Source organism: Nothobranchius furzeri, chromosome 2, assembly GCF_043380555.1.
Source record: "Nothobranchius furzeri strain GRZ-AD chromosome 2, NfurGRZ-RIMD1, whole genome shotgun sequence".
NCBI classification, from domain to species: Eukaryota; Metazoa; Chordata; class Actinopteri; order Cyprinodontiformes; family Nothobranchiidae; genus Nothobranchius; species Nothobranchius furzeri.
In genome coordinates, this window is record NC_091742.1 from 102,207,845 (window position 1) to 102,228,433 (window position 20,589).

General features: G+C 44.5%; 1 protein-coding gene across 4 annotated transcripts in view; it reads left to right on the plus strand.

The window, feature by feature from the left end:
• LOC107374534 (disks large homolog 4) overlaps positions 1-20,589 on the plus strand; it is a 76,333-nt gene that overhangs the window by 33,319 nt on the left and 22,425 nt on the right. For all 4 annotated transcript variants that reach the window (XM_054737638.2, XM_054737639.2, XM_054737641.2 and 1 more), the window contains 6 exons: positions 15,060-15,184; positions 15,360-15,529; positions 19,546-19,682; positions 19,752-19,902; positions 19,973-20,241; positions 20,346-20,448. In XM_054737638.2, coding sequence (XP_054593613.2) covers positions 15,060-15,184; positions 15,360-15,529; positions 19,546-19,682; positions 19,752-19,902; positions 19,973-20,241; positions 20,346-20,448 — 955 coding nt within the window. The remainder of the gene's footprint in view (positions 1-15,059; positions 15,185-15,359; positions 15,530-19,545; positions 19,683-19,751; positions 19,903-19,972; positions 20,242-20,345; positions 20,449-20,589) is intronic.

Here is a 20,589-nt window from a genome sequence, read left to right on the forward strand (position 1 = left end):
CCCTGTCTTCACTAGTCACCCTCGTTAAAGACACCTGTCTTCACTAGTCACCCTCGTTAAAGACTCCTGTCTTCACTAGTCACCCTCGTTAAAGACACCTGTCTTCACTAGTCACCTCGTTAAATACACCTGTCTTCACTAGTCACCCTCGTTAAAGACTCCTGTCTTCATTAGTTACCCTCGTTAAAGACTCCTGTCTTCACTAGTCACCCTCTATAAAAACACCCTGTCTTCACTAGTCACCCTCGTTAAAGACACCTGTCTTCACTAGTCACCCTCATTAAAGACTCCTGTCTTCACTAGTCACCCTCTTTAAAAACACCCTGTCTTCACTAGTCACCCTCGTTAAAGACACCTGGCTTCACCAGTCACCCTGGTTAAAGACACCTGTCTTCACTAGTCACCCTCGTTAAAGACTCCTGTCTTCATTAGTCACCCTCGTTAAAATCACCTGTCTTCACTAATCACCCTCGCTAAAGACACCTGTCTTCACCAGTCACCATCATTAAAGACACCTGTCTTCCCTGGTCGCCTGTATAAATGACACCTGTCTTCATTAGTCACCCTCGTTAAAGACACCTGTCTTCACTAGTCACCCTCGTTAAAGACACCTGTCTTCACTAGTCACCCTCGTTAAAGACACCTGTCTTCACTAGTCACCTATGTAAAAGACACCTGCCTTTACTAGTAACCCTCGTTAAAGACTCCTGTCTTCACTAGTCACCATCGTTAAAGACACCTGTCTTCACTAGTAACCCTCGTTAAAGACACCCGTCTTCACTAGTAACCCTCGTTAAAAACACCTGTCTTCACTAGTCGCCCTCTATAAAAACACCCTGTCTTCACTAGTCACCTTCGTTAAAGACACCAGTCTTCACTAGTCACCCTCGTTAAAGACTCCTGTCTTCACTAGTCACCCTCGTTAAAGACTCCTGTCTTCACTAGTCACCTCGTTAAATACACCTGTCTTCACTTGTCACCCTCGTTAAAGACTCCTGTCTTCATTAGTTACCCTCGTTAAAGACTCCTGTCTTCACTAGTCACCCTCTATAAAAACACCCTGTCTTCACTAGTCACCCTCGTTAAAGACACCTGTCTTCACTAGTCACCCTCGTTAAAGACTCCTGTCTTCACTAGTCACCCTCTATAAAAACACCCTGTCTTCACTAGTCACCCTTGTTAAAGACACCTGTCTTCACCAGTCACCCTCGTTAAAGACACCTGTCTTCACTAGTCACCCTCGTTAAATACTCCTGTCTTCATTAGTTACCCTCGTTAAAGGCACCTGTCTTCACAAGTCACCTATGTAAAAGACAACTGCCTTTACTTGTAACCCTCGTTAAAGACTCCTGTCTTCACTAGTCACCCTCGTTAAAGACACCTGTCTTCACTAGTCACCATCATTAAAGACACCTGTCTTCCCTGGTCGTCTGTATAAAGGACACCTGTCTTCATTAGTCACCCTCGTTAAAGACACCTGTCTTCACTAGTAACCCTCGTTAAAGACACCTGTCTTCACTAGTCACCCTTGTTAAAAACACCTGTCTTCACAAGTCACCTATGTAAAAGACAACTGCCTTTACTAGTAAACCTCGTTAAAGACTCCTGTCTTCACTAGTCACCCTCGTTAAAGACACCTGTCTTCACTAGTCACCCTCATTAAAAACACCTGTCTTCACTAGTCACCCTCGTTAAAGGCACCTGTGTTCACTAATCACCCTCGCTAAAGACACCTGTCTTCACTAGTCACCATCATTAAAGACACCTGTCTTCCCTGGTCGCCTGTATAAAAGACACCTGTCTTCATTAGTCACCCTCGTTAAGACACCTGTCTTCACTAGTCACCCTCGTTAAAGACACCTGTCTTCAATAGTCACCCTCAATAAAAACACCCTGTCTTCACTAGTCACCCTCGTTAAAGACACCTGTCTTCACTAGTCACCCTCGTTAAAGACACCTGTCTTCACTTGTCACCCTCGTTAAAGACTGCTGTCTTCATTAGTTACCCTCGTTAAAATCACCTGTCCTCACTAATCACCCTCGCTAAAGACACCTGTCTTCACTAGTCACCATCATTAAAGACACCTGTCTTCCCTGGTCGCCTGTATAAAAGACACCTGTCTTCACTAGTCACCCTCGTTAAAGACACCCGTCTTCACTAGTCACCCTCGTTAAAAACACCTGTCTTCACTAGTCACCCTCTATAAAAACACCCTGTCTTCACTAGTCACCTTCGTTAAAGACACCTGTCTTCACTAGTCACCCTCGTTAAAGACTCCTGTCTTCACTAGTCACCCTCGTTAAAGACACCTGTCTTCACTAGTCACCCTCGTTAAAAACACCTGTCTTCACTAGTCACCCTCGTTAAAGACTCCTGTCTTCATTAGTTACCCTCGTTAAAGACTCCTGTCTTCACTAGTCACCCTCTATAAAAACACCCTGTATTCACTAGTCACCCTCGTTAAAGACACCTGTCTTCAGTAGTCACCCTCGTTAAAGACTCCTGTCTTCACTAGTCACCCTCTATAAAAACACCCTGTCTTCACTAGTCACCCTCGTTAAAGTCGCCTGTCTTCACTAGTCACCCTCGTTAAAGACACCTGTCTTCACTAGTCACCCTCGTTAAAGACTCCTGTCTTCATTAGTCACCCTCGTTAAAATCACCTGTGTTCACTAATCACCCTCGCTAAAGACACTTGTCTTCACTAGTCACCATCATTAAAGACACCTGTCTTCCCTGGTCGCCTGTATAAATGACACCTTTCTTCATTAGTCACCCTCGTTAAAGACACCTGTCTTCACTAGTCACCCTCGTTAAAGACACCTGTCTTCACTAGTCACCCTCGTTAAAGACACCTGTCTTCACTAGTCACCTATGTAAAAGACACCTGCCATTACTAGTAACCCTCGTTAAAGACTCCTGTCTTCACTAGTCACCCTCGTTAAAGACACCTGTCTTCACTAGTCACCCTCGTTAAAGACTCCTGTCTTCACTAGTCACCCTCGTTAAAGACTCCTGTCTTCACTAGTCACCTCGTTAAATACACCTGTTTTCACTTGTCACCCTCGTTAAAGACTCCTGTCTTCATTAGTTACCCTCGTTAAAGACTCCTGTCTTCACTAGTCACCCTCTATAAAAACACCCTGTCTTCACTAGTCACCCTCGTTAAAGACACCTGTCTTCACTAGTCACCCTCGTTAAAGACTCCTGTCTTCACTAGTCACCCTCTATAAAAACACCCTGTCTTCACTAGTCACCCTTGTTAAAGACACCTGTCTTCACCAGTCACCCTCGTTAAAGACACCTGTCTTCACTAGTCACCCTCGTTAAATACTCCTGTCTTCATTAGTTACCCTCGTTAAAGGCACCTGTCTTCACAAGTCACCTATGTAAAAGACAACTGCCTTTACTTGTAACCCTCGTTAAAGACTCCTGTCTTCACTAGTCACCCTCGTTAAAGACACCTGTCTTCACTAGTCACCATCATTAAAGACACCTGTCTTCCCTGGTCGTCTGTATAAAGGACACCTGTCTTCATTAGTCACCCTCGTTAAAGACACCTGTCTTCACTAGTAACCCTCGTTAAAGACACCTGTCTTCACTAGTCACCCTTGTTAAAAACACCTGTCTTCACAAGTCACCTATGTAAAAGACAACTGCCTTTACTAGTAAACCTCGTTAAAGACTCCTGTCTTCACTAGTCACCCTCGTTAAAGACACCTGTCTTCACTAGTCACCCTCATTAAAAACACCTGTCTTCACTAGTCACCCTCGTTAAAGGCACCTGTGTTCACTAATCACCCTCGCTAAAGACACCTGTCTTCACTAGTCACCATCATTAAAGACACCTGTCTTCCCTGGTCGCCTGTATAAAAGACACCTGTCTTCATTAGTCACCCTCGTTAAGACACCTGTCTTCACTAGTCACCCTCGTTAAAGACACCTGTCTTCAATAGTCACCCTCAATAAAAACACCCTGTCTTCACTAGTCACCCTCGTTAAAGACACCTGTCTTCACTAGTCACCCTCGTTAAAGACACCTGTCTTCACTAGTCACCCTCGTTAAAGACTGCTGTCTTCATTAGTTACCCTCGTTAAAATCACCTGTCCTCACTAATCACCCTCGCTAAAGACACCTGTCTTCACTAGTCACCATCATTAAAGACACCTGTCTTCCCTGGTCGCCTGTATAAAAGACACCTGTCTTCACTAGTCACCCTCGTTAAAGACACCCGTCTTCACTAGTCACCCTCGTTAAAAACACCTGTCTTCACTAGTCACCCTCTATAAAAACACCCTGTCTTCACTAGTCACCTTCGTTAAAGACACCTGTCTTCACTAGTCACCCTCGTTAAAGACTCCTGTCTTCACTAGTCACCCTCGTTAAAGACACCTGTCTTCACTAGTCACCCTCGTTAAAAACACCTGTCTTCACTAGTCACCCTCGTTAAAGACTCCTGTCTTCATTAGTTACCCTCGTTAAAGACTCCTGTCTTCACTAGTCACCCTCTATAAAAACACCCTGTATTCACTAGTCACCCTCGTTAAAGACACCTGTCTTCAGTCGTCACCCTCGTTAAAGACTCCTGTCTTCACTAGTCACCCTCTATAAAAACACCCTGTCTTCACTAGTCACCCTCGTTAAAGTCGCCTGTCTTCACTAGTCACCCTCGTTAAAGACACCTGTCTTCACTAGTCACCCTCGTTAAAGACTCCTGTCTTCATTAGTCACCCTCGTTAAAATCACCTGTGTTCACTAATCACCCTCGCTAAAGACACTTGTCTTCACTAGTCACCATCATTAAAGACACCTGTCTTCCCTGGTCGCCTGTATAAATGACACCTTTCTTCATTAGTCACCCTCGTTAAAGACACCTGTCTTCACTAGTCACCCTCGTTAAAGACACCTGTCTTCACTAGTCACCCTCGTTAAAGACACCTGTCTTCACTAGTCACCTATGTAAAAGACACCTGCCATTACTAGTAACCCTCGTTAAAGACTCCTGTCTTCACTAGTCACCCTCGTTAAAGACACCTGTCTTCACTAGTCACCCTCGTTAAAATCACCTGTCTTCACTAGTCACCCTCGTTAAAGACACCTGTGTTCACTAATCACCCTCGCTAAAGACACCTGTCTTCACTAGTCACCATTATTAAAGACACCTGTCTTCCCTGGTCGCCTGTATAAAAGACACCTGTCTTCATTAGTCACCCTCGTTAAAGACACCTGTCTTCACTAGTCACCCTTGTTAAAGACACCTGTCTTCACTAGTCACCTATGTAAAAGACACCTGTCTTTACTAGTAACCCTCGTTAAATTCACCTGTCTTCACTAGTCACCCTCGTTAAAGACACCTGTCTTCAATAGTCACCCTCGTTAAAGACACCTGTCTTCCCTAGTCACCCTCGTTAAAAACACCTGTCTTCACTAGTCATCCTCGTTAAAGTCTCCTGTCTTCATTAGTTACCCTCGTTAAAGACTCCTGTCTTCACTAGTCACCCTCTATTAAAACACCCTGTCTTCACTAGTCACCCTCGTTAAAGACACCTGTCTTCACTAGTCACCATCGTTAAAGACTCCTGTCTTCACTAGTCACCCTCTATAAAAACACCCTGTCTTCACTTGTCACCCTCGTTAAAGACACCTGTCTTCACTAGTCACCCTCGTTAAAGACACCTGTCTTCACTAGTCACCTATGTAAAAGACACATGCCTTTACTAGTAACCCTCGTTAAAGACTCCTGTCTTCACTAGTCACCCTCGTTAAAGACACCTGTCTTCACTAGTCACCCTCGTTAAAAACACCTGTCTTCACTAGTCACCCTCATTAAAGACACCTGTGTTCACTAATCACCCTCGCTAAAGACACCTGTCTTCACTAGACACCATCATTATAGACACCTGTCTTCCCTGGTCGCCTGTATAAAAGACACTTGTCTTCATTAGTCACCCTCGTTAAAGACACCTGTCTTCACTAGTCACCCTCGTTAAAGACACCTGTCTTCACTAGTCACCCTCGTTAAAGACACCTGTCTTCACTAGTCACCCTCGTTAAAGACACCTGTCTTCACTAGTCACCCTCTATAAAAATACGCTGTCTTCACTAGTCACCCTCGTTAAAGACACCTGTCTTCACTAGTCACCCTCGTTAAAGACACCTGTCTTCACTAGTCACCCTCGTTAAAGACACCTGTCTTTACTAGTAACCCTCGTTAAATTCACCTGTCTTCACTAGTCACCCTCGTTAAAGACACCTGTCTTCACTAGTCACTCTCTTTTAAGACACCTGTCTTTACTAGTCAGCCTCGTTAAAGACACATGTCTTCACCAGTCACCTGCATAAAAGACACCTATCTTCACTAGTCACCTGTATAAAAGACAACTGTCTTCACTAGTCACCCTCGTTAAAGACACCCGTCTTCACTAGTCACCCTCGTTAAAAACACCTGTCTTCACTAGTCACCCTCTATAAAAACACCCTGTCTTCACTAGTCACCCTCGTTAAAGACACCTGTCTTCACTAGTCACCCTCGTTAAAGACACCTGTCTTCACTAGTCACCCTCGTTAAAGACTCCTGTCTTCATTAGTTAGCCTCGTTAAAATCACCTGTCTTCACTAATCACCCTCGCTAAAGACACCTGTCTTCACTAGTCACCATCATTAAAGACACCCGTCTTCCCTAGTCGCCTGTATAAAAGACACTTGTTTTCACAAGTCACCCTCGTTAAAAACACCTGTCTTCATTAGTCACCCTCGTTAAAGACACCTGTCTTCACTAGATGCCTGTATAAAAGACACCTGTCTTCACTAGTCACCCTCGTTAAAGACACCTGTCTTCACTAGTCACCCTCGTTAAAGACACCTCTCTTTACTAGTCACCTATATAAAAGACACCTGTCTTTACTAGTAACCCTCGTTAAATTCACCTGTCTTCACTAGTCACCCTCGTTAAAGACACCTGTCTTCACTAGTCACTCTCTTTTAAGACACCTGTCTTTACTAGTCAGCCTCGTTAAAGACACATGTCTTCACCAGTCACCTGCATAAAAGACACCTGTCTTCACTAGTCACCCTAGTTAAAGACACCTGTCTTCATTAGTTACCCACGGTAAAGACTCCTGTCTTCACTAGTTACTCTCTTTTAAGACACCTGTCTTTACTGGTCAATCTCATTAAAGACACCTGTCTTCACTAGTCAGCTGTATAAAAGACACCTGTCTTCACTAGCTACCCTCGTTAAAGACACCTGTCTTCACTAGTCACCCTCGTTAAAGTCACCTGTTTTCACTAGTCACCCTTGTTAAAAACACCTGTCTTCATTAGTCACCCTCGGTAAAGGCTCTTGTCTTCACTAGTCACCCTCGTTAAAGACACCTGTCTTCACTAGTCACCATCGTTAAAGACTCCTGTCTTCACTAGTCACCCTCTATAAAAACACCCTGTCTTCACTAGTCACCCTCGTTAAAGACACCTGTCTTCACTAGTCACCCTCGTTAAAGACACCTGTCTTCACTAGTCACCTATGTAAAAGACACCTGCCTTTACTAGTAACCCTCGTTAAAGACTCCTGTCTTCACTAGTCACCCTCGTTAAAGACACCTGTCTTAACTAGTCACCCTCGTTAAAAACACCTGTCTTCACTAGTCACCCTCGTTAAAGATACCTGTGTTCACTAATCACCCTCGCTAAAGACACCTGTCTTCACTAGACACCATCATTATAGACACCTGTCTTCCCTGGTCGCCTGTATAAAAGACACTTGTCTTCATTAGTCACCCTCGTTAAAGACACCTGTCTTCACTAGTCACCCTCGTTAAAGACACCTGTCTTCACTAGTCACCTATGTAAAAGACACCTGCCTTTACTAGTAACCCTCGTTAAAGACTCCTGTCTTCACTAATCACCCTCGTTAAAGACACCTGTCTTCACTAGTCACCCTCGTTAAAGACACCTGTCTTCACTAGTCACCCTCGTTAAAGACACCTGTCTTCACTAGTCACCCTCGTTAAAGACACCTGTCTTCACTAGTCACCCTCTATAAAAATACGCTGTCTTCACTAGTCACCCTCGTTAAAGACACCTGTCTTCACTAGTCACCCTCGTTAAAGACACCTGTCTTCACTAGTCACCCTCGTTAAAGACACCTGTCTTTACTAGTAACCCTCGTTAAATTCACCTGTCTTCACTAGTCACCCTCGTTAAAGACACCTGTCTTCACTAGTCACTCTCTTTTAAGACACCTGTCTTTACTAGTCAGCCTCGTTAAAGACACATGTCTTCACCAGTCACCTGCATAAAAGACACCTATCTTAACTAGTCACCTGTATAAAAGACAACTGACTTCACTAGTCACCCTCGTTAAAGACACCCGTCTTCACTAGTCACCCTCGTTAAAAACACCTGTCTTCACTAGTCACCCTCTATAAAAACACCCTGTCTTCACTAGTCACCCTCGTTAAAGACACCTGTCTTCACTAGTCACCCTCGTTAAAGACACCTGTCTTCACTAGTCACCCTCGTTAAAGACTCCTGTCTTCATTAGTTACCCTCGTTAAAATCACCTGTCTTCACTAATCACCCTCGCTAAAGACACCTGTCTTCACTAGTCACCATCATTAAAGACACCCGTGTTCCCTAGTCGCCTGTATAAAAGACACTTGTTTTCACAAGTCACCCTCGTTAAAAACACCTGTCTTCATTAGTCACCCTCGTTAAAGACACCTGTCTTTACTAGATGCCTGTATAAAAGACACCTGTCTTCACTAGTCACCCTCGTTAAAGACACCTGTCTTCACTAGTCACCCTCGTTAAAGACACCTCTCTTTACTAGTCACCTATATAAAAGACACCTGTCTTTACTAGTAAGCCTCGTTAAATTCACCTGTCTTCACTAGTCACCCTCGTTAAAGACACCTGTCTTCACTAGTCACTCTCTTTTAAGACACCTGTCTTTACTAGTCAGCCTCGTTAAAGACACATGTCTTCACCAGTCACCTGCATAAAAGACACCTGTCTTCACTAGTCACCCTAGTTAAAGACACCTGTCTTCATTAGTTACCCACGGTAAAGACTCCTGTCTTCACTAGTTACTCTCTTTTAAGACACCTGTCTTTACTGGTCAATCTCATTAAAGACACCTGTCTTCACTAGTCACCTGTTTAAAAGACACCTGTCTTCACTAGCTACCCTCGTTAAAGACACCTGTCTTCACTAGTCACCCTCGTTAAAGTCACCTGTCTTCACTAGTCACCCTTGTTAAAAACACCTGTCTTCATTAGTCACCCTCGGTAAAGGCTCTTGTCTTCACTAGTCACCCTCGTTAAAGACACCTGTCTTCACTAGTCACCATCGTTAAAGACTCCTGTCTTCACTAGTCACCCTCTATAAAAACACCCTGTCTTCACTAGTCCCCCTCGTTAAAGACACCTGTCTTCACTAGTCACCCTCGTTAAAGACACCTGTCTTCACTAGTCACCTATGTAAAAGACACCTGCCTTTACTAGTAACCCTCGTTAAAGACTCCTGTCTTCACTAGTCACCCTCGTTAAAGACACCTGTCTTAACTAGTCACCCTCGTTAAAAACACCTGTCTTCACTAGTCACCCTCGTTAAAGATACCTGTGTTCACTAATCACCCTAGCTAAAGACACCTGTCTTCACTAGACACCATCATTATAGACACCTGTCTTCCCTGGTCGCCTGTATAAAAGACACTTGTCTTCATTAGTCACCCTCGTTAAAGACACCTGTCTTCACTAGTCACCCTCGTTAAAGACACCTGTCTTCACTAGTCACCTATGTAAAAGACACCTGCCTTTACTAGTTACCCTCGTTAAAGACTCCTGTCTTCACTAATCACCCTCGTTAAAGACACCTGTCTTCACTAGTCACCCTCGTTAAAGACACCTGTCTTCACTAGTCACCCTCGTTAAAGACACCTGTCTTCACTAGTCACCCTCGTTAAAGACACCTGTCTTCACTAGTCACCCTCTATAAAAATACGCTGTCTTCACTAGTCACCCTCGTTAAAGACACCTGTCTTCACTAGTCACCCTCGTTAAAGACACCTGTCTTCACTAGTCACCCTCGTTAAAGACACCTGTCTTTACTAGTAACCCTCGTTAAATTCACCTGTCTTCACTAGTCACCCTCGTTAAAGACACCTGTCTTCACTAGTCACTCTCTTTTAAGACACCTGTCTTTACTAGTCAGCCTCGTTAAAGACACATGTCTTCACCAGTCACCTGCATAAAAGACACCTATCTTCACTAGTCACCTGTATAAAAGACAACTGACTTCACTAGTCACCCTCGTTAAAGACACCCGTCTTCACTAGTCACCCTCGTTAAAAACACCTGTCTTCACTAGTCACCCTCTATAAAAACACCCTGTCTTCACTAGTCACCCTCGTTAAAGACACCTGTCTTCACTAGTCACCCTCGTTAAAGACACCTGTCTTCACTAGTCACCCTCGTTAAAGACTCCTGTCTTCATTAGTTACCCTCGTTAAAATCACCTGTCTTCACTAATCACCCTCGCTAAAGACACCTGTCTTCACTAGTCACCATCATTAAAGACACCCGTCTTCCCTAGTCGCCTGTATAAAAGACACTTGTTTTCACAAGTCACCCTCGTTAAAAACACCTGTCTTCATTAGTCACCCTCGTTAAAGACACCTGTCTTCACTAGATGCCTGTATAAAAGACACCTGTCTTCACTAGTCACCCTCGTTAAAGACACCTGTCTTCACTAGTCACCCTCGTTAAAGACACCTCTCTTTACTAGTCACCTATATAAAAGATACCTGTCTTTACTAGGAACCCTCGTTAAATTCACCTGTCTTCACTAGTCACCCTCGTTAAAGACACCTGTCTTCACTAGTCACTCTCTTTTAAGACACCTGTCTTTACTAGTCAGCCTCGTTAAAGACACATGTCTTCACCACTCACCTGCATAAAAGACACCTGTCTTCACTAGTCACCCTAGTTAAAGACACCTGTCTTCATTAGTTACCCACGGTAAAGACTCCTGTCTTCACTAGTTACTCTCTTTTAAGACACCTGTCTTTACTGGTCAATCTCATTAAAGACACCTGTCTTCACTAGTCACCTGTATAAAAGACACCTGTCTTCACTAGCTACCCTCGTTAAAGACACCTGTCTTCACTAGTCACCCTCGTTAAAGTCACCTGTCTTCACTAGTCACCCTTGTTAAAAACACCTGTCTTCATTAGTCACCCTCGGTAAAGGCTCTTGTCTTTATTAGCCACCCTCGTTAAAGACACCTCTCTTCACTAGTCACCATGGACGTAATTTTGGGGGGGGGGGGGGGGGACTTGTCCCCCCCCCACTTTTTCCTCAGTCAAGTTTTGACCCCTGCACTTTTTACCCTCCATAAACAATATTACGCTGTATTAACTTGACACTGGTTGAGCTCTAGGACCAAGCAGAAAACAGTTGTTAGTGTTGAAGCCGGTTTCCCATTAGAACATACTGTAAAGATACACCGCCCCCCCCCCCCCCGTGTCCCCCCACTTCTAAAGTGAAAATTACGTCCTTGCTAGTCACCTATATAAAAGACACCTGTCTTCACTAGTAACCCTAGTTAAAGTCACCTGTCTTCACTTGTCACCCTTGTTAAAAACACCTGTCTTCACTAGTCACCCTCGTTAAAGACACCTGTCTTCACTAATCACTCTCTTTTAAGACACCTGTCTTCACCAGTCACCTGCATAAAAGACACCTATCTTCACTAGTCACCTGTATAAAAGACACCTGTCTTCACTGGCCACCCTCGTTAAAGACATCTGTCTTCACTAGTCACCCTTGTTAAAAACACCTGTCTTCATTAGTCACCCTCGGTAAAGACTCTTGTCTTTATTAGCCACCCTAGTTAAAGACACCGCTCTTCACCAGTCACCTATATAAAAGACACCTGTCTTCACTAGTCGCCTGTATAAAAGACACCTGTCTTCACTGGTCACCCTCGTAAAAGACACCTGTTGTTACTAGTCAGTCTCATTAAAGACACCTGTCTTCACTAGTCACCTGTATAAAAGACACCTATCTTCACTAGCTACCCTCGTTAAAGTTACCTGTCTTCACTAGTTACCCTCGTTAAAGTCACCTGTCTTCACTAGTCACCCTTGTTAAAAACACCTGTCTTCATTAGTCACCCTCGGTAAAGACTCTTGTCTTTATTAGCCACCCTCGTTAAAGACACCTCTCTTCACTAGTCACCCTCGTTAAGGTCACCTGTCTTCACTAGTCACCCTTGTTAAAAACACCTGTCTTCACTAGTCACCCTAGTTAAAGACACCTGTCTTCACTAGGCACTCTCTTTTAAGACACCTGTCTTTACTAGTCAGCCTCGTTAAAGACGCCTGTCTTCACCAGTCACCTGCATAAAAGAACCTATCTTTACTAGTCACCTGTATGAAAGACACCTGTCTTCACTAGCCACCCTCGTTAAAGACATCTGTCTTCATTAGTCACCCTCGTTAAAGTCACCTGTCTTCACTAGTCACCCTCAGGAAAGTCACCTTTCTTCACTAGTTACCCTTGCTAACATCTGTCTTCATTAGTCACCCTTGGTAAAGGCTCTTGTCTTTATCAGTCACCCTCGTCAAAGACACCTCTCTTCACTAGTCACCTATATAAAAGACATCTGTCCTCACTAGTAACCCTCGTTAAAGTCCCCTGTCTTCACTAGTCACCCTTGTTAAAGACACCTGTCTTCACTAGTCACCTGTATGAAAGACACCTGTCTTCACTAGCCACCCTCGTTAAAGACATCTGTCTTCACTAGTCACCCTCGTTAAAGTCACCTGTCTTCACTAGTCACCCTCGGTAAAGTCACCTGTCTTCACTAGTTACCCTTGCTAACATCTGTCTTCATTAGTCACCCTTGGTAAAGGCTCTTGTCTTTATCAGTCACCCTCGTCAAAGACACCTCTCTTCACTAGTCACCTATATAAAAGACATCTGTCCTCACTAGTAACCCTCGTTAAAGTCCCCTGTCTTCACTAGTCACCCTTGTTAAAGACACCTGTCTTCACTAGTCACCCTCGGTAAAGTCACCTGTCTTCCCTAGCTACCCTTGTTAACATCTGTCTTCATTAGTCACCCTTGGTAAAGGCTCTTGTCTTTATCAGTCACCCTCGTCAAAGACACCTCTCTTCACTAGTCACCTATATAAAAGACACCTGTCTTCACTAGTAACCCTCGTTAAAGTCCCCTGTCTTCACTAGTCACCCTTGTTAAAAACACCTGTCTTCACTAGGCACTCTCTTTTAAGACATCTGTCTTCATTAGTCACCCTTGGTAAAGGCTCTTGTCTTTATCAGTCACCCTCGTCAAAGACACCTCTCTTCACTAGTCACCTATATAAAAGACACCGGTCTTCACTAGTAACCCTCGTTAAAGTCCCCTGTCTTCACTAGTCACCCTTGTTAAAAACACCTGTCTTCACTAGTCACCCTAGTTAAAGACACCTGTCTTCACTAGGCACTCTCTTTTAAGACACCTGTCTTTACTAGTCACCCTCGTTAAAGACGCCTGTCTTCACCAGTCACCTGCATAAAAGAACCTATCTTTACTAGTCTCCTGTATGAAAGACACCTGTCTTCACTAGCCACCCTCGTTAAAGTCACCTGTCTTCACTAGTCACCCTCGGTAAAGTCACCTGTCTTCACTAGTTACCCTTGTTAACATCTGTCTTCATTAGTCACCCTTGGTAAAGGCTCTTGTCTTTATTAGCCACCCTCGTTAAAGACACCTCTCTTCACTAGTCACCCTAGTTAAAGTCCCCTGTCTTCACTAGGCACTCTCTTTTAAGACACCTGTCTTTACTAGTCAGCCTCTTTAAAGACACCTGTCTTCACCAGTCACCTGCACAAAAGACACCTGTCTTCACTAGCCACCCTAGTTAAAGACATCTGTCTTCACTAGTCACCCTTGTTAACACCTGTCTTCATTAGTCACCCTTGGTAAAGGCTCTTGCCTTTATTAGCCACCCTCGTCAAAGACACCTCTCTTCACTAGTCACCCTCGTTAAAATCCCCTGTCTTTACTAGTCACCCTCGTTAAAGACGCCTGTCTTCACCAGTCACCTGCATATAAGAACCTATCTTTACTAGTCTCCTGTATGAAAGACACCTGTCTTCACTAGCCACCCTCGTTAAAGACATCTGTCTTCACTAGTCACCCTCGTTAAAGTCACCTGTCTTCACCAGTCACCCTCGGTAAAGACATCTGTCTTCACTAGTTACCCTTGTTAACATCTGTCTTCATTAGTCACCCTTGGTAAAGGCTCTTGTCTTTTTTAGCCACCCTCGTTAAAGACACCTCTCTTCACTAGTCACCCTAGTTAAAGTCCCCTGTCTTCACTAGGCACTCTCTTTTAAGACACCTTTCTTTACTAGTCAGCCTCGTTAAAGACACCTGTCTTCACCAGTCACTTGCATAAAAGACACCTGTCTTTACTAGTCACCTGTATGAAAGACACCTGTCTTCACTAGCCACCCTTGTTAAAGACATCTGTCTTCACTAGTCACCCTTGTTAACACCTGTCTTCACTAGTCACCCTTGGTAAAGGCTCTTGTCTTTACTAGTCAGCCTCGTTAAAGACACCTGTCTTTACTAGTCAGCCTCGTTAAAGACACCTGTCTTCACCAGTCACTTGCATAAAAGACACCTGTCTTTACTAGTCACCTGTATGAAAGACACCTGTCTTCACTAGCCACCCTTGTTAAAGACATCTGTCTTCACTAGTCACCCTTGTTAACACCTGTCTTCACTAGTCACCCTTGGTAAAGGCTCTTGTCTTTACTAGTCACCCTCGTTAAAGACGCATGTCTTCACCAGTCACCTGCATAAAAGACACCTATCTTTACTAGTCTCCTGTATGAAAGACACCTGTCTTCACTAGCCACCCTCGTTAAAGACATCTGTCTTCACTAGCCACCCTCGTTAAAGACATTGTGTGTGTGTGTGTGTGTGTGTGTGTGTGTGTGTGTGTGTGTGTGTGTGTGTGTGTGTTTGTGTGTGTGTTCTCCAGGGGAACTCCGGTCTGGGCTTCAGCATAGCAGGAGGAACTGATAACCCCCACATTGGAGACGACCCGTCCATCTTCATCACTAAGATCATCCCAGGAGGAGCTGCTGCCCAGGATGGACGCCTCAGGTACCCAACAGGTTCAGAACACACACACACACACACACACACACACACACACACACACACACACACAGACACACACACACACACACACACACACACACACACACACACACACACACACACACACACACACACACACACACCCTGGACGTGACTCTCAGAATCTGTTCTACTTCAGGGTCAACGACAGCATCGTGTTTGTCAACGACGTCGACGTTCGGGAGGTCACTCACTCCTTTTCAGTGGAGGCGCTAAAGGAGGCGGGGCCTGTGGTCCGGCTGTACATCCTGAGGAGACGTCCCCCCAGTGAACGCATCACCCAGATCAAGCTGCTGAAGGGTCCTAAAGGTGAGGGGAGCGGTTAGTCTGTGGTCCACCTGTCCTTACCGCCCAGCATTACCCAGGAGGTGCAGCAGGACTTCAGTGCTTATTATTTTTTATTTTATTTATTTATTTATTCACTTCAAGCCATTCAGACAAATAAAAATCAAATATGAAACATTAATTATTTAGAGGATTAGATTCCTCTTGGGTCCTTAACGGGGAATAGGGAGAAGCTCAAAGCGTTTCCTTGCCCTATCCCTGAACATATCTCCATTTTCTAAATCCAGATAAACATCTCTACACTTACACCATAAACAAAACCAGTAAGCAAATAATCACATTTACAAGAATTCATGTAAATATTTAAACATTTACATCTTAAATAAGTCAAAACTAGATCTCCATGTCTTTAATTGCTTTTCTTACCAAGCTCTTCATGTCTATGTCTATGATTCATTAGATATTTAGTAGTTTTCCATTAGTTTTCTTTGATATAATTTATTGAATTGTACAACAGTTTCACATGTTTTTATCTTTTCCTTTATAGTATTCCACCAAAACACTCCACGGAATAGAAACGGTCATACTTTTAGTGTGGCACATGGTTGTCTCATGGTATTTAGACCTCTGAGCATGTCATCCTCTCTCACTAAAATGTTTTGTGTGTTCTGTGGAAGAAGTTGCTTTATAAATTATTTGCACTGAATCATATTTTACAATATCAGTGACCGTAAGCAGATTAGATTTAAAAAATAGGTTACTGGCATGGCCATAGAATCCTACATGATGTATTATTTTACTGCCTCTTTGTGAAGATTACATAACGGCTGTAAGGTGGTTTCGTAAGTATTTCCCCACACCTCTATACAATAGCTGAGGTAGGGCAGAATGAGTGAACAGTACAATGTAAGCATCACTTTGCTCTTGAGGAGATATTTAACTTTAGATAGTACTCCTGTACTTCTTGTTAGTTTTGCAGTAACATTTCTGATTTGTGGTTTCCAACATAGTTTGTGGTCAATTATAACACCTGAAAATTTTCATTCCCAAACTCAATCACTGTAATGTTAATCCTCATTTTCACATTTCTATTGATGTTTCCACTGCCAAAGATTATGTATTTAGCTTTGTCTAAATTTATTGATAGTTTATTTTTGTCAAACCATTGCTTCAGTTTTGTCAGTTCTTCCAGGAGAACGTCTAGCAAGTTTTTAATATTACATCCTACACATAATACATTAGTATCATCTGCAAAAAAAACCCATTTTCAGTACGGCCAAGACCTAATATATAAAATGAATGATTTAGACCAAGTATTGACCCTTGTGGGACTCCACAATTGAAGTTGCTTATACTTGAACTGAATTCATTCATCTGACCAAACGGTTCACGGTTAGTCATGTGACTTTTCACCCAGTCTAGTGCAATACCGCTAACCCCATATTGTTCCAGTTTCTGAAATAAAATATGGTGATCTATGGTGTCAAATGCTTTCCTTAACTCTATAAACACTCCTACACCAAATTGTTTTCTATCAATGGCACTAGTTATTTCTCCTACTAAATCCAGTAAAGCTAAAGTTGTGGATCTGCAGCTTTTGAATCCATTCTGACTGTCTATGAGTAGGTTTTGTTTATTAATAAAATCTATTTGTTAAACGTTTTCTTTGTGAAAGCAGAGACACAGGTCTGACTTTTGCCAAGTACCTGATTCTAAAGACAAATAAAGATGTATTCTAGTGGTTGAACTATATTTCCATTACTGTTTTCACCAATGTCATGTCAACATCATTCCAGTCTTTTTTCTTCTTAAATTTATTAACAGTATTGATCATTTCATTTTTAATTATTGTCTAATTATTGTGTAATTAAGTTTTTTTTAAAACAATGAGGGTAAAGATCCAATCTCCTTTCCATCTGTGCCACATCATTTACTACTCCCTGAAGTGTTTTTGCTAGGTTTGGCCCTATGTTTACACAAAATCATGTAATCCTTCAACTATCTCTTGCATATTATTAATTCATCTGCCATTAAAAGTAAAGTAACCTGGCTGAGTCTTTTATGTGGTGCCTTTCTAATCAGTTTATTTAAAACATCCCATGTAGCTTTAATGCTGTTTTTACTTTTCTGTGCCATTTCGTAATTATTTTGATCATTTCTCAAAACGTTTATCAACTTATTTTTATATTTTTATACCTTATTTTAGCTTCCATAGTTCTCTGACTTAAGAACTTTCTACATAAAGTACTTTTTTCCCCTGCAAGCGTTTAAAAGCCCTGTTGTCATCCAAGGCTTACTTAGGCTTGTCTAACATGTCTGTCTCTCTGCTGCCTCCTGGTGGACACGCGGAGACCTGCACATGTTACAACAGCTGCTTCCCTACAGCCACACCAGATTTGTTTCTAAGCACATGTAAACCCAGCATGGCAGCTGACCAAAGTGTGTACGGACTTGAACATATAGCAATAAAAGCACGTTCACCAATAAAACACGTAAAACAGCATTGAACACAGTCAGTGGTAGAACACATAGAAACCATAAAAACTCATGGGGGGGGGGGGGGGGGGGGGGACGCCAGGCCATAAAAATGGGCTTTGAGTAGTGACTTCCAACAAGAGAGGGGCGGGGCCAGTGGCACAGAGAGGGGAACAACGTTCCTGAGGGACGGTGCATCAAACGCAGAAGCACGTTCCCCCTTTGTTCTCAATCTGATAGAAGGAACCCAAAGTCACAGAAGGTCAGTCGACCCCAATGTCCGTGTTGGCACACACACACACACACACATACACACGCACACACACACACACACACACACACACACACACACACACACATACACTTACACATACACACACACTCACACACACACACACACGCACACGCACACGCACACGCGCACACACACAGACACACACACACAGACACACACACACGCACACACACGCACACACACACACACACCCAACAGCCCCCCCCCCCCCATCTCCTAATAGAGATGTAATTACTCTTAAGTACTCTGATTACTTCTTGGTGCACTAACGGTTAGACAGCACATCGGTGCTCCAGCTGTAAACTAAAGCAGCACCTCTGGTCCTGAGCAGAGGTGCAGATGTTGGGTTCCTTCAGCAGAAGTTCTGACTGAACCCCGGCTCCTGCAGCAGGTTCGGGTCTGGCCGCTGTCGGCTGATATCTGGGTCATCTACATGTTCCTCTTGGATCTGACAACGACAGCGACCCCCCCTGAGCACATCCATGGTATCAGTGGTTACCGCCATCTTGGCTCCTTCTGACCTCTTCTTCAGATGTTTGTATTTATTTGTTTATTTACATCAGCCAATCACAGCTCAGCACTGCAGCAGTGTGGTGCTCCTCAGAGCTACTAAAGCTTGTCCCGCCTACGACATCACCCCCAGAGCGTGGGTCTCAGTCTGGGTTGTCATGGTTACATGCATGGCTCACTCATATACACAAAACTCATCACATAGTTTGTGTTGACTATATTTGGTAGAAGGTGGTGTGTAGGAGGAGGGATCCAGGAACACCTGAGCTCACTTCTAGGACAGGTGTGGTTTAGAAAGCAGGAACTGTTGCAGCTGTGAGTCAGCAGAGGGTCAGAGGTCAGGTCGTTAGTTTGTGTCTTCTTAGTCCCTACACCCCCAGCAGGTCCCTGAGGTCCAGTGACCAAAGCCTACTGGTTGTGCAGCACCAGGCTAAAGACAGCTTGATGGACAACTGTAGACCCCGCCCTCTCTAAGGGGCGTGGCCAGACTACATATTCAAATATTTAGGATGGCTACCAGGCTACCAGTCAGAGCTCCAGGACTGTGAGTTAGTTCATGACCTCTGACCCTAATGCCAGAACGTTAGTGGAGAAGCTGACCCTAACAACATTCAGAAGAACCTGCTTGACCAGGGTCTTCTCAGAACTTTCCACAGATGTTTGGGTTCTGGTTCTGGTTCCTCAGGAGTCCTCTGGTTTCAGAAACAGAAGATGTTTTGGTTCTGACTGGTCCTTGTCCTGTCCTGTGCCTGTGGTCCAGGTCTGGGCTTCAGTATAGCTGGAGGTGTGGGGAACCAACATGTTCCTGGAGACAACAGCATCTACGTCACAAAGATCATTGAAGGTGGGGCGGCGCACCGTGATGGACGTCTCCAGATCGGGGACAGGATCCTGGCGGTAAGTGGACTCTGGTGGTCCTCTCCATGTGCTCAGAGGAGACCTAAACCTGAGACCTGAACCCTGCAGGTGAACCACATGTCTCTGGAGGACGTTCTGCATGAAGATGCTGTGACAGCGCTGAAGAACACTGGAGACGTGGTCTACCTAAAGGTGACCACGCCCACCTCACAGTACATCCACCAGGTGGACCGCTACAGTCCTCCTGACCTGACCAGCTGTAGGTAGACCCTAGACCAGGTTCATCCAGGACCTGAGGTCCAGAATCCCTTTAACTGTTGTCTCTGCAGCCTACATGGAGCCAGACTACATGTGTGATTACCCACAAGCCCTCCCTCCCCCGTCCCCCCGACGGTACTCCCCCATCCCCCGAGGCATGATGGGGGAGGACGACTACTCCAGGGAGCCCCGCAGGGTCTGCATCCAGAGGGGGATCACCGGTTTGGGCTTCAACATCGTGGGTGGAGAGGATGGAGAAGGGATCTTCATCTCCTTCATCCTGGCAGGAGGTCCAGCAGACCTGAGCGGGGAGCTCCGCAAAGGAGACCAGATCCTCAGTGTGAGTCCTCGGGACCGGGTCCTGGTCCTCCACCTCAGAACCACAGAAGTTAGGCGCAGGGTTCATGAGGTCTGTGGCGTGTGTGTGTGTGTGTGTGTGTGCAGGTGAATGGTGTAGATCTCAGGTACGCCACTCATGAACAAGCTGCAGCAGCTCTGAAGAACGCTGGACAGACCGTCACCATCGTGGCCCAGTACAGACCCGAAGGTCTCACACACACACACACACACACACACACACACACACACACACACACACACACGCACGCACGCACGCACGCACACACACACACACACACACGCACGCACGTACGTACGCGCGCGCGTGCACGCACGCACGCATGCACAC